Raw genomic sequence first — 13,341 nt, 5'->3', positions numbered from 1 at the left:
AACTCTCTATCTGCGGTCCGTTTCTCTCTTTGTGTGCGGCTGCCGGTTTTTAACAATATGGCGCGAATAACGCTGAGGAGATTTATTGTTTTAATACGGGGGTATTTTTGGATAAACGGAGCTGCGGTTCATGAAATTTTTGTAATAAAATCTTAATTCGATTTTTCGACTGGCATAAAAATTCTTAAGCTGTTGAAAAATTATTTTAATTAAAACCGTACCGAACGATTTAAATGTGTACAAATTTTTAAACAGATTTTGAATTCTAAAATTTATACAAACACATTTTGAAGAGCATTAAACTCCCTCTAATATTAAACATTTTTTAGTTAATTTCTAATGTCATTTTAATGATGTAGAATTTCTTATGCTGACAAGAATCAAACAACCAAAGTAATGAAAAATCAATAAATAAACCATTTTCATTTTATCATTAATATAATTTAAAGACAGTTCGTGTATTTTAAAATTTTCTAAGTGATTTATAATTTATAAAACAAAGCATTAAATCAAATATTTAATGATTTCGTTACTATTTTTTGTTTTGTATAATATATTTAAGCAATAATTGCTATTCTGTGTAAATTTCTATATTAATTTAATTAATTGAGAATGTTAAAAATATTATATTTTTTTCTAAAAATATTAACGAACATTGTAATTTTTTCAGTATTTTTATAAATATATTAATTCAATTTTATATAAATATATTCGCTGAAAAATATATCAATATTTAATTAAACATAAAATTATTTATAGTTATTTAAAACTAATATATAAGAATAATTTAAAATTATTAAAATTAAAATATTTTTTCGAATATTCTTAATAAATTTTAAGTTTAAATTTTTGTTATACATATTTATAATAAAAAAATAGTTAATTTCATATTACTATAATATAATTTTATATTTTCTATAATAAATAATAAATTTTATGTTATGACATATTTATTTAAAAATTAATTTAAATTATAATTTTTCAAAATATTTATAAAAATACAATAATTTAAAATTATTAAATTAGAAGAAATATATTTTTTAACACATTTTAAAGTTTAAATTTATGTTGTGCACATTTATAATAAAAAAAAAAAGTTAATTTCATATTACTTTAATATAATTTTATATTATATTTTTTATAAAAAATAATAAATTTTACGTTTCGGACATATTTATTTAAAAATTAATTTAAATTTTGATATTTTAAAATATTTATAAGAATGCAATAATTCAAAATTACAAAGAATTATTTTATATTATATTTTTTATAATAAATAATAAATTTTATGTTTATGACATATTTATATAAAAATTAATTTAAATTATAATGTTTTTAAATATTTAAGAATAGAATAATTTAAAATCATGAAGAAATATATTTTTTAAAATTCTTAATAAATTTTACACTTTAAATTTTTCTTATACATATTTATAATTAAAAATAATTAATTTCATATTAATATATAATAATTTTAATAAATTATAATATTTTAAAATATTTAAGAATAACTTAAAATTACTAAGAAATATATTTTTTAAAACTCTTAATAAATTGTACATTTTAAATTTTTGTTATACACATTTATAATTAAAAAATATTATATTTTTTAATATTTTTTAAGAATATATACTATTATATAATAATATATAATAATTTTAATATAAAGTTTTTAATTATGTATATATGTATTTATAATTAAAATTAGTTAATTTCATATTACTATAATAAAATTTATTGATATATTTTTTGTAATAAATGAACAATTTTGTTCCTGAAATACCTATTTAAAAACTAATATAAATAAAAATATTTTTGAATATTTATGAGAATATATAATAATTTTTAAAATTTAATTCTTTGATATATTCATTTATAATTTAAAAAAAATCGTTAATTTTACATTATTATAATATAATTTAACATAAGTTAAAACATATATATTACAAATATTTATAAGAATGTAACAATTTAAAATTATAAAAAATTATATATTTTTTTAAACTGTTATATTTTAAAGTTCATATAACAAATACAAAATATAAATAAAAATTTTATTTTCCGAATAATTTTTGAATGTAATAAATTAAAATTATTATGGGATTATAATAATTTTAATGAATTTAATAATTAACAAAAATATATTTATTTTTATATGGTATTTAGAAATACTTTATTAATTTATATTTGCTAAAACAGGCAAATTTTTGATAAAAGTGTTTTAAGAGCAAATTCATGAATATTTCATACAAAACTTGCATAATTATCTCAGTAATTTAGCATCCCAAGCACTAAACAACAATGTTTACGATATAATAAATCTACAAATTAATCGTCTTAATCAATTTTAACTGCTGCATAAAGACCGATATCGTGAATTTAACCAGTTTATTAACCGAACTAGTCCGATATTAATGGGCCATATATTTAGTATTCGTAATCGATTAAGTAATTTATCACCGAACCACCAACGTTTAATGCTAATTAAATATTAAAGTTCTATTTTTACCTGTGTTTAATGTAATTGGACACTGTAAATAAATAACGGAATTTATTTCGACAGTATAGCTTATTTCTGTGAACCGGATTTCATGTCGATTTCACATTCTATCTAATAGAAAGCTCTTAGCCAAATTACAACAAGACCTCTACTGAGATATTCTTATATTTTGCTGCTGCTAAAACTGCTTAATCTGCAGTGCGTTGTGAATTAGTTAATACACTCACGGTCTTGTCTTTTACATAGTTATATGTTGGCACATGTCTCAATATTGAGTTAAATGGTGGAAAAAGGAAAATAAGTTCAATTCTTTTGTTTTTGTTTTGGGCAAGTTTAATTCCCAACATACTCCAAAGTTTAAACCTCGTTCCCGTCCGAATTTAGTCACATCGCGAACAGACATGCAGGAAATTGATTTTTCTCATGGAACACGGACAAAGGTTCGGTCTACTTTCGCATTGTCCACACATACATTCTTTACTCTTATTCAATAAGACGAAGACCCGTTGAGATACGCGTTTGATGGGCGATATCTTTAAATAAATAACCGAGCTACGAGTTTGAAGCAAATATTGCGAAACCCTTTGCGACACGCCACCGAATCGTGGCTTTTTAAATATCAATTTAATTTTCTCCGATGAGATTGGATGTCAGTTATTCCCATCAGATTTTGTAAGATAAAAGGAACGAATTGAACGGAGTCGTTTTTTGAAGTGCGCTTCAGCAGGAAATAACTGAGTCAATTTTATCAATGGGTCCATCACCAGTTGGATGTAATAATCAAGATTTTTTACCTGATATTCCATCGTATGTCCACCATTCCTGCCAGTTGTCGCAGCCAACTGTAACAAAAGCAAAATATTAGAAAACACCTTCTTAAATCAATAAAGACTTTTCCCTGGCAAGTGCGTATTGAACGAATATTTATCCTTTCCACTTATCAGCGTTTGCTTCCAACTTTGTGCGGTGTCAAAGTGGATAAGTGGTGAAAAAAATCGGTGCTGATAGGGAATAATGAAAACATATTTCCATGTAAAAATAAAACGCTCCCCCGTGCACTCTTTACACTCTAACTAGATTATATTCTGTACATTTTCCTAGCGTCTCGCCGAGAAATTTCCAACTCCAATAAATAAGCTGCCGCTAGGTAAAAAGACAACTCGCTTCTTTTTGTCGTGTGTCGAAGTTAGTCATAAATATTTCAGCGCAGCCGATTGTTAAAAACACAAACATTTCCATTAATGGACGCAACATTTTAAAATGCACGTTACGACACACAATAAAACAGTTACGCCCACGCATTAGACACAATGAGGAGTCCGACATACACATTTAAACGGACGAATTAATAAATTCTGATGTATTCGAACCGAAATCGATAATTCCATTCTACTACCGCGGTTCGAAATGATTTATTGTTGCGAAACGTTCATTCTTAATATATTCGAAATACTTCATCAATTACTGGAACAGTCAGGAAGTTCCGATGTTGGTACAATGGCCAATGGAAAGTGTTCGATTCGGCTAATGAATTTTCGATTGGGGGGGAGATTTTTCGAAAGGTGCGATTCGGGCGAGGGCTTCGTCCGGAAATTTGCTGAAGTCACGTGGAATCATTTTTAATTTTAGTATCACTACGTCACCGTAAGACTTTTAATTTAATTGAAATTCAAAAAATAACTTTCTAATGTTTTCATTTCTACTTTGAAGATATTATTTTTCTTTACTAATTTTCTGATTTTAATAATTTTTTTATTTGTATGGAACTTTACATTATTTCATGTCCTAGTCATTTTTAATTTCTTGACTTCTCCCTTGTCTTTTATACTCGTCCAAGTCTTTTTGTTCCTTTAGTCTTCTTTTGATTATTTCAATTCTTTCTATATTTTCTTATGTACATCAATTTGCTTTTTTTCTCCTTCCTTTTATATTTTTTCTGTTATATGAATCAGATCTTTTTGTTCCTTCTGCTCAATCCTTTCCTTTGTGTTCTTCATATTATTTTAGTTATTCCAGTTTTCCTGTAAATCACATTTCTTTGATTTTCTATGTAATCTATCAAATAGTTTCTTAAATTATTGTGTTTATTAATTTCAGAAGATTTCTAATAACAATTATCTTTGTTATTTTCCTCTTTTTAGATTATTTTGATAAACTATGATTTTAATTTTTTCTCTTTTATTCGGGCATAGTTTTTTTATTATCTCTTGCTTTTTCAATTTTTTGAATTATTATTGTGGTGTACTAATTTTTTCCTGATTTTTGTCATTCTTTTTTTAATTTGCCCTTTTTTTTCTTTTGAAACTTTTATGATTTTCCTTGTGACTTACGATTTTCTTATCTTCCTCATGATATAGTTTCTATTCTTTTTGTTTATTCCACAGATTTTTTCTATTATTTTTCCAATTTTTCGGTTCATCATATTTGTTTGATTTTCAGTCTTCCTCGGCTTATTTTTAAAATTTATATTAATTCTCAATATTTATATTCCTACTTTCTTTCTTCTTTTTTATTTTATTTTTCTTCGTAATTTTATTTCTTTTCTTTTTCTCTTTATTTCTCCTCCTGCTTATTCTAGTTTTTATTATTTTTGTTTATTTTATATATTCTTATTTTTTGTTATTTTTGTATTCCTATCTGAACTCTTCTTATTCTTTATTCCCTTTATTTTTTCTATTCAATTCTGTTTCTTTTAGATCTTCAAGATTTTCCACCATTTCTGTTTCTACTTTTCTGATCTTTCTTTCTTTTTTTTTCGGCTCTATTTATTCCTCGAAATTTTTCTACTATTTCTATTTCTACTTTTCTAGTTCTTTTTTTAATATTCTTTATCCCTTTCTTTTTTTCTTATATCATATTCTTTAAAACCTTTCAAATCTTGTTCTTCTTTACAATCGTTTTATTTTTTCTGCTCTTTCAAGTTTTTCTACTACTCTATTTCTACTTTTCTAGTTCTCCTTTTTTATATTCTTTTTCCCTTTCTTCTTTCTTTCCTTTTTTTTTCCCGTATCCTTCCAATTCTTATTGTTCTTTACAATCTTTTCATTTTTTTTTATGATCTTTCAATTCTAATTATTCCTCAAAATCTGTAAGTTTATTTACTATTTCTTTTTCCACTTTCTAGATCTTCTTTTTTATATTATTTTTCCCTTCCTTCTTCTTTCTATTTCTTCTTCAATTTTTACTGTTCTTAACAATCTTTTATGCTCTTTCAAATCTAATTATTTCTCGAAATATGTGAGTTTTTCTACCATTTCTATATCTACGTTTTTGGTTATTCTTTTTTCCTTTCTTTTTTTGATTGTATTATATTCTTCAAAGCCGTTAAATTCTTATTGTTCTTCTAATTATTCATCGAAATCTGAAGGTTTTTCTATTACTTCTATTTCTACTTTTCTTCTTTTTTATATTCATTTTTCTTTATTTTCTTTTTCTTTTGTTATTATTCAAAATCTCCAATTTTTTACATTCTTTTTAATGTAAAGGTTAAGGCTTTTGTGACCATTGTTTTTAATACTTTCTAATTTTTCAATTCTATTTTTTTTCTAGACTTTTCCACTATTCTATTTCTATTCTTTTTTATTTTATTTTGTCTTATAATTTATGTTATTTCTTTTGTCTGTACTGTTTTGTTATAGATTAACAAGAGATAATAAATTTCCAAACAGAATATGAAAGAAGAGTCTCAAAACTTTCATAAAACAAAATTTATATCCGGAAAAACAAAGGGGACATTTCCTAGTCGTTCACAACGATCTGTAGCTACTGAATAAGGAAAATTCGAGACGAGACAATTGTATTGCTCCGAATCTCATGTTGATAGAAATATCTCCTGTCGAATTTAAATATATTAGGATGAAAATTGGAAAAGGTCCTGCCATCAAGGAGACACATCGATTTTTCTCCGCTATTTAATTTGCGTTTGATTCCATTCGAATGTATTCCTTAAACCGTAAGAACAAATTCAAAGAAAAATTCATTTAATTATTCAAGCAACTTGAACAATTGCATTTCGCAAAACAATTTCCTGCTTTGTTTTACAGTTCCATTGAATTAAATAAGCCTGATAAGCGTAAAACAAATTAGTTACAAGCACATCGCGGGGAATTGCCTCGCCGTCGATTTCCGCGTTTTTGATAATTTTCTGGATTGTTGGCTTTAATCCCGAATCCCTTTGCATCTTTCCACGCAGGAAATTCGCGACAAATCAAAAGGTTTTTCCGGTCCCGCTAAAATGACGGCACGATGAATATTCAGCTGTTGTCGACTAAAAATTCATGTTATTCGAATTGCATCGCTCCTGCTTACTGAATTGTGGCCGCTGTTTTCATTCAATTTTTAATTTTCCCGCACAGAGAATCCCGTATCGGCACGATAAATATGAATTTCTGATGCACTGTTTCCTATTCCGATGAATTTTTATTGCCCGGAATTCGGTTCGGTTGCATTAATTTGTCTTTCGAAAAATTGCCCGGAATGTTTTACTAATTTATTCCGCAAATTATTCGGTTTTAATTATGTTACAACTTTAATGGGCAACAGAAATTTTATTTATTCGACGTGCCCGCCCTTTATTCAATCATAAATTGATGCCTCCAAATATTTCCTGTCCCAATTAAAATTAATATAAGCAACGTAAAAAACGGGAGGACGTGACCCTCATTTCCGAAAAAAACTGAATTAAAATAAATATTCCATGCATCACTTTCAGAGTATTTCATCCCCTTTGTGGTGCGTGTTTGCGAGTGTTTGCGTATCCTTATTTGAATACACGGTTTTGTTGCCGGCCCGCAGCCCATATGTTTGCCGGAAGGTGTTTGTGATCAAGAGTTACAATTTATGGGTCCACATGATTAATTAGCTGATACTAATTAAAGATATAACTTACAGCGTGTTTGCATTACAAATGGCTTTGTTTTATTTACATGCGATTAAACAAATATGTACCCGTAATTAGGAATGTTGAACGTTAAACCGGGACCGATTGTTAAAACGTGAAGTGGTCAAGTCTTTTGTAGTTTTTTCAACCATGGTAAACGGAAGACTGGAATCAATTGATCGCCGATGGGCGAAAGAAATTTTATTGGTACAATAAAATAGTGGATTATGAGTGAGATACGACGAAGGGTTCCTTAACTACGTTCCTTCTGCATCAATAATCCCGGGAGCTCGGGCATTAGTTGGGGTGGAAACTTAGTTGTGTTTACAACCGAAAAATCCATTTATCAACTCTTATTATTCATATTACGATCTGGAACGCTTTCAGCAAGATTTATCGACATTCTTTTTTTTTTGCCAGGCGTTGTGTCCTGGAAGTTATTATGCTTTTCTATTATTATCGAATTTATGAACTAGATCGCGTCCCTCGGAGAAAATGGATGTTTCCATTAAAAAGTCATTTTAATTGTCTAGTTTTACCGAAAACTATCTCGAGGAGGAACATCATTAATATGAATGTAGATAAAAATATATTTTTCCTTTCTACAATTCTTATAGTTGTTCAGTATAATTTTATTTTCTTTCGGTTTTCATATTCTTGAATAATCATAAGAATTTACGTTACTTGTATTAAAATATTTCTCATTAATTTATTTATAGAATAAAATATTATTTATATATTGTTATTATATAATGTAATTTTACCTTATTTAAATATTCGTGCAAAAATATAATTTTATTCTTTATTTATACCCTAAACTAACTCTAGGAACATGTCATTAAGATAAAAAGAGAAAAAATGTCTAACTATTCTTTTATTTACTCTCGTTGTTCCAGCACACTTTTTCTTCTAGTTTTGAATCATATTTTCCAAAGAATTAAAGTTGTTTGTACTAAAAAATACCCCACTTGTGTGAGAATAAATATAAAATGGCTTTTTACTTTTTAAATTCTTAGTTTAACTATTCTTTCAGTTGTTTTTATTGTTCTAGCATGTTTTCTTGCAATTACTTACATAAAGAAGATAATTACCATGAAAGTAGTATCTTTAATTATGGCTTTTGTTGTTCTAGTTCATTTCTTCTTCTAGTTTTACATAAACTCGTATCTACGTATCAAATTAAGTTGTTTGGGCTAAAAAAAAATAGTCCAGAAATCTGATAAAAGACCTTTAATGAATAAAGGTTTTTAGGTCGTAGAACATGGATTGCCCTTTCCCTTATCTCGTTATAAATACACCCTTGGCCCTTAGTTGCCTTTCGTATAAAAACGAGTTGCATCATCTTGAATTTAAAATTATAATCATCCGAAAAACGTTAATAGACGCCGTTTCGACTGTGTCCCCTTCTGAGGAGCAAATTTGTATTGCACTAATTTACATTGTTAATATTTCGCAGTTAATTTTTCAGATAAAAACGTTCGTCATTGTTGCCGAGATTCGGTGCCGATTAGTTCGAAGGGCTAGATGAATTGTCGTGTGTTCACAAACGTGTGATTTAATTGAGTTCCGTACCGGCATTGTTGTGCCGACACCCCGCATGCATTATAATGCATACATACGTGTTAAAGGACATTTCACATGTGATCAGACGCTTTGTCGTTCGGACAAAGGGCGTTTTAATAAATAAACTAATTTTCGTCGAGCGCACGCAAAACTGTAGACAATAAAATTTGCATTCAGCGAAAGAATGACAACGAAAGAGCTGGATGGGGATGGAATAAAGCGTATGGCATGTTGGATGCGAATAAGTGCGATTGTCCTGTCCGTTATGTGCCCAAGTCGAGAATGTTATTCATGGCCTCGTCCACCACTATTGTCCCACCTGTCCGCGCCACACCATGTTCAATTAATCACTGCACGCTTGATGGATGAATTTGTTCTGCCCTCTTCATCGAATTTGACATTTTCAACTGCTAAGTGCTATGCCGCTCCTCTATCGCAATGCCCAGCTGGTAAACATCCTTCTTATTGCTCGTCGAATCACCGGAACGATGCATCGCTTCTTTCTATTTTCAGCACCGACTTTTTGTCGACAAAATCACTGGCCAATTGAACTTCTTCTGATTAAATTGTTGAGTAATTGTTATTTTTAAAGGTCCCTCCCTTCTTAAATAAATTGGAATATAAAATGGGTAAATAAAAATTGAATGTTGCAGTATACATTTTTTGTCATTCCCCATCATGCTTACCAATAAAATAATTGAGGTTCGATCAAGCGACACGAATAAACCGGATAACTAAATAAAACGAAATAAAATTGAGTGGGTAACATGGGCTTAGAAATATCGCTTGTTATGTTTGTTGATGGGCAGTCCGAATCGTGTGGGCATTATAAACGAGTAAGTTCGCCGATTTCCCGATAAAAATGCTTACTTATCCGTTTCTCCCCGGCGTTATTACAATTTTCCGTTGTTTCGTCGATGTCGCATCGTCGTCACACGGTCCTAGCGGAGATTCAATTTATAGAGTTGTATTAAGAAATATAAAGAAAAGAGACGGAGAGGGTCGGAGGGATGTGGGACGAGTGGCGGAATATCGTCGATAGGAGTGCAACGCGGGAACGTCCCCCCTTTTACTTGGTAGACAGCGGGGCAATCCAATCCGATGGAAAGCTATAACACAATCCGCACAGCCATAGGCACTTTGTCCCTCCAACACGACTATCACTGCTGATGTTTTGAGAATTTACTTTTTTTTCGGTGCAACCGCTGTTTATTTTTTGGATTGATTTCTGTTATCGCAACTAATGGATGGTTTTTTTTTCTAGAAAATTTCCATAAGTGTGATACATGTTTTTGTAAAGATTTAAATGTTGTATGGTGATCGAAAAACCTTCAAAATATTCTTTTATATTACAATAGCAGAAAAATACATTTGAAATTTCAAGAATGAAAATACAGTAAAAATATGAAAGAATTAAAAGCATAGAGTAAATTTATAATTTAAACTCTAATGAATATGTTTATTCTTCTGTTGAAAACTGTAACTAAAAAAGTATGAAACTATGAAATTTTGAAGAAATGAAATTGTTATGAAGATATGAATGTATGAAACTATTAATATATGAAAATATGAAAGAATGAAAGTAAGAAAGTATATAGATATAAAAGGATTAAGGTATGAACATATGAAATTATAAAAGTACGAAAGAATGAAAGTATGAAGGTACGAGAGCAGGAAATATAAAAATATGAAAGTATGGACATATAGAAGTATAAAAGTGTAGGAGTATGAAGGTACGAAAGTATTAAGATATAAGTATCAACTAATAAAAATATGGAAGAATGAAAGTATGAAAATACGAATATATGGAAATATAACAATATGAAAGAATATAAATATGAAGGTACGAAAGTATTAATGTATGAAAATATGAAAGAATGAAAGTAAGAAAGTATGAAGATATAAAAGGATTAAGGTATGAACATATGAAATTATAAAAGTACGAAAGAATGAAAGTATGAAGGTACGAGAGCAAGAAATATAAAAATATGAAAGTATGGACATATAGAAGTATAAAAGTGTAAGAGTATGAAGGTACGAAAGTATTAAGATATAAAAGTATCAACTTATAAAAATATGGAAGAATGAAAGTATGAAATTACGAATATATGGAAATATAACAATATGAAAGAATATAAATATGAAGGTACGAAAGTATTAATGTATGAAAATATGAAAGAATGAAAGTAAGAAAGTATGAAAATATAAAAGGGTTAAGGTATGAACATACGAATCTATGAAAGTACGAAAGAATGAAAGTATGAAAGTACGAATATATGGAAATATAAAAATATGAAAGAATATAAATATGAAGGTACGAAAGTATTAATGTATGAAAATATGAAAGAATGAAAGTAAGAAAGTATGAAGATATAAAAGGATTAAGGTATGAACATATGAAATTATAAAAGTACGAAAGAATGAAAGTATGAAGGTACGAGAGCAGGAAATATAAAAATATGAAAGTATGAACATATAGAAGTATAAAAGTGTAGGAGTATGAAGGTACGAAAGTATTAAGATATAAGTATCAACTAATAAAAATATGGAAGAATGAAAGTATGAAAATACGAATATATGGAAATATAAAAATATGAAAGAATATAAATATGAAGGTATGAAAGTATTAATGTATGAAAATATGAAAGAATGAAAGTAAGAAAGTATGAAAATATAAAAGGGTTAAGGTATGAACATACGAATCTATGAAAGTACGAAAGAATGAAAGTATGAAAGAATGAAAGTATGAAGGTACGAGAGCAGGAAATAATAAAAATATGAAAGTATTGACAATAAAAGTATAAAAGTGTAGAAGTATGAAGGTATGAAAGTTTTAAGATATAAACGTATTAAGTTATGATAATATAATAGAATCAAAATATAAAAATATGAAAGAATGAAAGCACGAAAATATGGAAATATAAAAATATGGAAAAATATAAATATGAAGGTACGAAAGTATTAAGATATAAGTATCAACTAATAAAAATATGGAAGAATGAAAGTATGAAAATACGAATATATGGAAATATAAAAATATGAAAGAATATAAATATGAAGGTATGAAAGTATTAATGTATGAAAATATGAAAGAATAAAAGTAAGAAAGTATGAAGATATAAAAGGATTAAGGTATAAACCTATGAAACTATGAAAATTCAAAAGAATAAAAGTACGAAAGAATGAAAGTATGAAGGTACGAGAGCAGGAAATAATAAAAATATGAAAGTATTGACAATAAAAGTATAAAAGTGTAGAAGTATGAAGGTATGAAAGTTTTAAGATATAAACGTATTAAGTTATGATAATATAATAGAATCAAAATATAAAAATATGAAAGAATGAAAGTACGAAAATACGAAAATATGAAAGAATATAAATATGAAGGTAAGAAAGTATTAATGTATGAAAATATGAACGAATGAAAGTATGAAACGAATGAAAGTATGAACTAAGTATGGAAACATGAAAGTAGGTTATACAAAATATAAATATAAAAATATGAACGAAAATACGAAAATATAAACGAATGAAAGTATGAAAGTAGGAAGATATTAAAGTATTAAGGTATGAACACATGAATATATGAAAGTATGGAAATGTAAAAGTATGAATGTATAAAAGTATGAAGGTATGGGAGCGGGAAAGAATAAAAATATGAAAGTATGGAAATATAAAAGTATGAAAGTATAAAGGCATCAAAGTATTAAGGAATGAAAGTATAAAAATACGACAGTATGGAAATATGAAGGTATGAAGGTAGGAAAGTCTGAATGTATGAAATTTTGGAAACACGAAAGTACGAAACTATAAAACTATGAAAGTATGAGAGCAGGAAAGAATAAAAAAATATCCTGAAAGTATGGGAATATATAAGTATGAAGGTACGCAATTATGGAATAATGAAAAAATAAAACTATATAAAAATATGAGAGTACGAAAGTATAAAAGTATGAAATAATATAAATGTTAATACAGAGAAAATGAAAGCATGAAAAAATGAAACTACGGAAGTGTAAAAGTATGAAAATATAAAAGTATGGAAGTATATGATAAAATTTAAAAGAATAAATCAATAACATTTCAATCCACGACAAGTTTCCAAATTTCAATTCACAAATATGTGTCATCATAAATAAATATCGGTGATCCATAATAAAATAAAACGATTTCATTGAATCATAAATATTAACAGGCGATGTAAATTCGCAAAAATTGCAAAATAATAAATTAAATTAGAAGCTTCCGGAGGTTACGAACATACTTCATTAGTTGCATTGATTTTTGTTTAATGCATGTATAATAGGACCAATTTAATTTGCGAAGTTGTACGTGCACTTTGTTACAGAAGTAAACTATAGTTGCACAATTTCTCAAGGGAACAAAGTCAACATTTCCA

General features: G+C 27.5%; 1 protein-coding gene across 1 annotated transcript in view; it reads right to left on the bottom strand.

The window, feature by feature from the left end:
• LOC109605236 (carbonic anhydrase-related protein 10) overlaps positions 1-13,341 on the bottom strand; it is a 178,174-nt gene that overhangs the window by 117,633 nt on the left and 47,200 nt on the right. The window contains exon 2 of the mRNA XM_049970166.1: positions 3,295-3,342. Within this exon, the coding sequence (XP_049826123.1) occupies positions 3,295-3,342 (48 nt within the window). The remainder of the gene's footprint in view (positions 1-3,294; positions 3,343-13,341) is intronic.

The sequence above is a fragment of the Aethina tumida genome, chromosome 7, assembly GCF_024364675.1.
Source record: "Aethina tumida isolate Nest 87 chromosome 7, icAetTumi1.1, whole genome shotgun sequence".
In the NCBI taxonomy this organism is placed as follows: Eukaryota; Metazoa; Arthropoda; class Insecta; order Coleoptera; family Nitidulidae; genus Aethina; species Aethina tumida.
This window is presented reverse-complemented; position numbering and strand designations above follow the sequence as displayed.